A 3,229-nucleotide genomic window follows, 5' to 3' on the forward strand; every position below is an offset into this window, starting at 1 on the left:
ACACACACACCCACACATGCACATTCATACACACACACACACACACACACACATACACACACACACACACACACACACACATTCACTATTGAACACACTACCACGAACCCAAACACGTAAACATACGCACTAAGACACTTACAAGCACATACATATACACACTGTCACACATGTAATCACTTGTGAATACTCTTACACTCACACGAACGCACAAACACTCACACAAACACTCACACATGAACAGGCAAAAACCACATTTTTGTTCATGTCCTTTATTTGTACCGGTACAGGTGTGCCACCTGGTGAACACCTCCCTGGTGCCCATGGTGTTCCACCTGCGTGTGCCTGGAGACGGCATGAACAAAAGCGTGTGCTGCACCCACGATATCGAGAAGACACCCATGGAGCAAGGGCCTGTGCCAATGCATGACCCAAGAGAGTTTGAAATCATTCCATCAGAAGGGGTTATCCCACCTCAGAGTGAGATCAAGGTATGAAGGTGTTCTTTGTGGCTTCATGAAGCTTCAATTTTTTACCTGTCCATATATTTTTTTCAAAAGTGAAACATTTCTTGGAGTATCCATGGCATAGTGTTGTGCTCACTTCAGGATAGAATTATTTGGATTTGAGTCGTGCCCTTAAGTTTTTAGCTTGAGATTTTCCAGTTGCCCTATCAAGTAGAATTATTTGAATGATTTGAATGTAGAGCATGACTGTGAAGTCTTTTGACGAGAATATTTATGTTTTCTAGGTGCATCAAATGGGTTTTTAAAAATTGCGGTTAGCGTCATGATCAGTATCAAGAAACCTTGTGATGAAAATGTTTAAAAATATCTTTTCATAAAGAAAATGTTCATCAAGAATTGTAGATAGAATAATAAACTGCTTGTACTCTCGCGTAATGAGTTAAAAGGCCCCTCTTCCCCCCCACCAGGATCTATGAACAAATTTCACCAGAGTATTGTGAGGAAAGATTTGTTGCCATGAATTTTTTAAAAGTCAGGTGCCTGTCTCTCATTTTTCATGTCTGTGCTATGTCAATGACCACAGGTCACCGTGAACCTGGTTCCCAACACAGTGAAGAAGTACGAGGCTGCACTTGTCGTGGATGTGGAGAGAGTGGGAGAGGAGATCATGACTCTGCCCATCTCAGCCAAGTGAGTGCTTTGTTCAGATTTGGGTCTATTGTTTGTCTTTGCTGGCAGTCTTCAACTGCTCCTGCTATGTTGACTCATGCAATTGTCCTTTATGTAAAATGCCAAGACAACATGTGAAAGTAGATGAATGAAAACAAGGTTAAAGACAAGGAATTAAGTGATATGATATTCTGTCCAAAGTTTGAGAAATGGTCCCTGTCTTTGTGCTGACACCTTGGATTTGTAGGGTTTTTTTTGTGGAAGCAACAAATTCTCAGTAAAAAGTAGATAATTGCATCTCTAGTGTTCCCCAACTTCTAAGAAAGGAACTGCAAATGCTTTTGTCTGGAATCTCATTTTGGTATGTCATATTCTTCATGCTTACTTCTTTCATTCACTGTCTCTATTTATTAGGGAGAGTAAGTGTGGTATTTGTTTTGTTTCTGCAACCAAAACAAATCTCTTTCTATTCCCTACTAGATCAATGGTCCCAGTGATCAGCAACCTGACCCCTGTCCTCAACTATGGCCGCTGCTTCCTGCGTCACCCATACGAGCACCGCATACGTCTCCATAACGACACTGAGCTGGCCGCCAAGTATGAGATTGTTCCACAAGAGGTGATCACCAAGGATAACGCACCCATCTCCTACCAGAGTCCCCAGCCAAAGGTCAGTTTCTGGGAAGAAACAACTGATGTGTGTTCTTGTGTGAGTGGAAGTGATTGTGTGTAAGATTGCGACTCAATGTAAATGTGTGCGTCTGTATCTGTATGTCTGTGTGCATGTTCATGTATTCATTTCCATTTTCTATGGTGTTTTCAAAAGTGAATGTGTATGTGATTCAATGAGTGTGTGTATGTGTTTATGTATGTATGTGTGTGTGTGTGTCTGTATGTATGTATGTGTTTGCTTGTGCATATGTGTGTGTGTGCGTGTTGAGTGAGTAAATGTTTTTACACATTCATATTCACGTTGTCAGTTCATGTGAATTCATTTGTTGGTCCCATTATGGACAAAGACAAAACAATTATCACTATCTTAAAAGTTTGGTGGGGATTTTTTATAGTTTTTTAAAAAAGAAACTGGAATTCCCAGGGTTGGAGGTTTGCATTGTATCTGTTGTATCTATACTCTTGGAACTTTGATCAGCATGGGTTGGTACTGCAAGTAAACAGTAAGCAGGCTTGTTTGGTCTGCTCCTTCTGTCTCTTGTCGTAATCTCTTCAGGGCAAAAATGTCACCATTATTGAACGGACTCTTTTTAAAATTAAACTCAAAATTAATGCACAAGTGTATATATTCAGAAACTGGATGGATGATAAAAATTCCAAGTGTCATGTTTGAAACTTCTGTTGCAACACTTGCATAATGATACATACTCTTTCTTTATCATCATCTTTGTATTCATCTTTCTGCATTGTTAGTTTGTATCATTTGACAATCTGGCTGCTCAGTGTAAGACCCCTTCAACATTACTTTTCCAAATGGTGTATGGTGGAGTCCCACACGAAGCAGTTGAAATCTGCTTTCTCTCCAAGCAACATGTTGTGCTATTTCTAAAACATGTAACAATACTGTGCAGTAAATCTTATGTGTGGGTGGTTGGCGGGTGCTCTGGTGTGGTTTGCTCCTTCTTTCCTGTCATACATCTTTCGTCCTGATCTCTCCTCCTTCTTTTTTGTATATGTTACTCTCTTGTAACACCACTAATCTTCGGCACTTACATGACCTTATTGTGTTGCAAGTGCCGTAAAACTCTTACTAAAACTGAAACTATAAAAAAATCTTATGTGTGCCTTTTTGTTCTGTAGGGTATTATTGCGCCCCATTCTGTGGCTGATGTCCCCTTGTTGATCAAGGCCAATGCTCTGGAGGAGCAGGAGGTCCCGTGTCTGGTGCAAATCTTTGGTAGCCAAGACCTGCCCATTGTAAGTGTCGGTGTGACAAAGCTTTTCTTTGCTTCATTGCAGGAGAGATCTAAAATGTGTTGGCTAGAGGAAATACTCCGATTTCCATTGTGCCGAGAGCTGAATTTGAGAGGGTTTTTTTTACAGGGAGCTGTTGGCTTGTTTTTTTGGGGGGTTTTTTGGTG

At 40.6% G+C, this 3,229-nt stretch overlaps 1 protein-coding gene across 1 annotated transcript in view; it reads left to right on the forward strand.

Annotated features, from left to right (window-relative positions):
- The window catches only part of LOC101849868 (hydrocephalus-inducing protein), a 113,415-nt gene that overhangs the window by 11,117 nt on the left and 99,069 nt on the right, over window positions 1-3,229 (forward strand). The window contains exons 13-16 of the mRNA XM_035971743.1: window positions 291-491; window positions 1,051-1,157; window positions 1,617-1,806; window positions 2,949-3,065. Of these exons, the coding sequence (XP_035827636.1) occupies window positions 291-491; window positions 1,051-1,157; window positions 1,617-1,806; window positions 2,949-3,065 (615 nt within the window). The remainder of the gene's footprint in view (window positions 1-290; window positions 492-1,050; window positions 1,158-1,616; window positions 1,807-2,948; window positions 3,066-3,229) is intronic.

Source organism: Aplysia californica, unplaced genomic scaffold (assembly GCF_000002075.1).
Source record: "Aplysia californica isolate F4 #8 unplaced genomic scaffold, AplCal3.0 scaffold00490, whole genome shotgun sequence".
NCBI classification, from domain to species: domain Eukaryota; kingdom Metazoa; phylum Mollusca; class Gastropoda; order Aplysiida; family Aplysiidae; genus Aplysia; species Aplysia californica.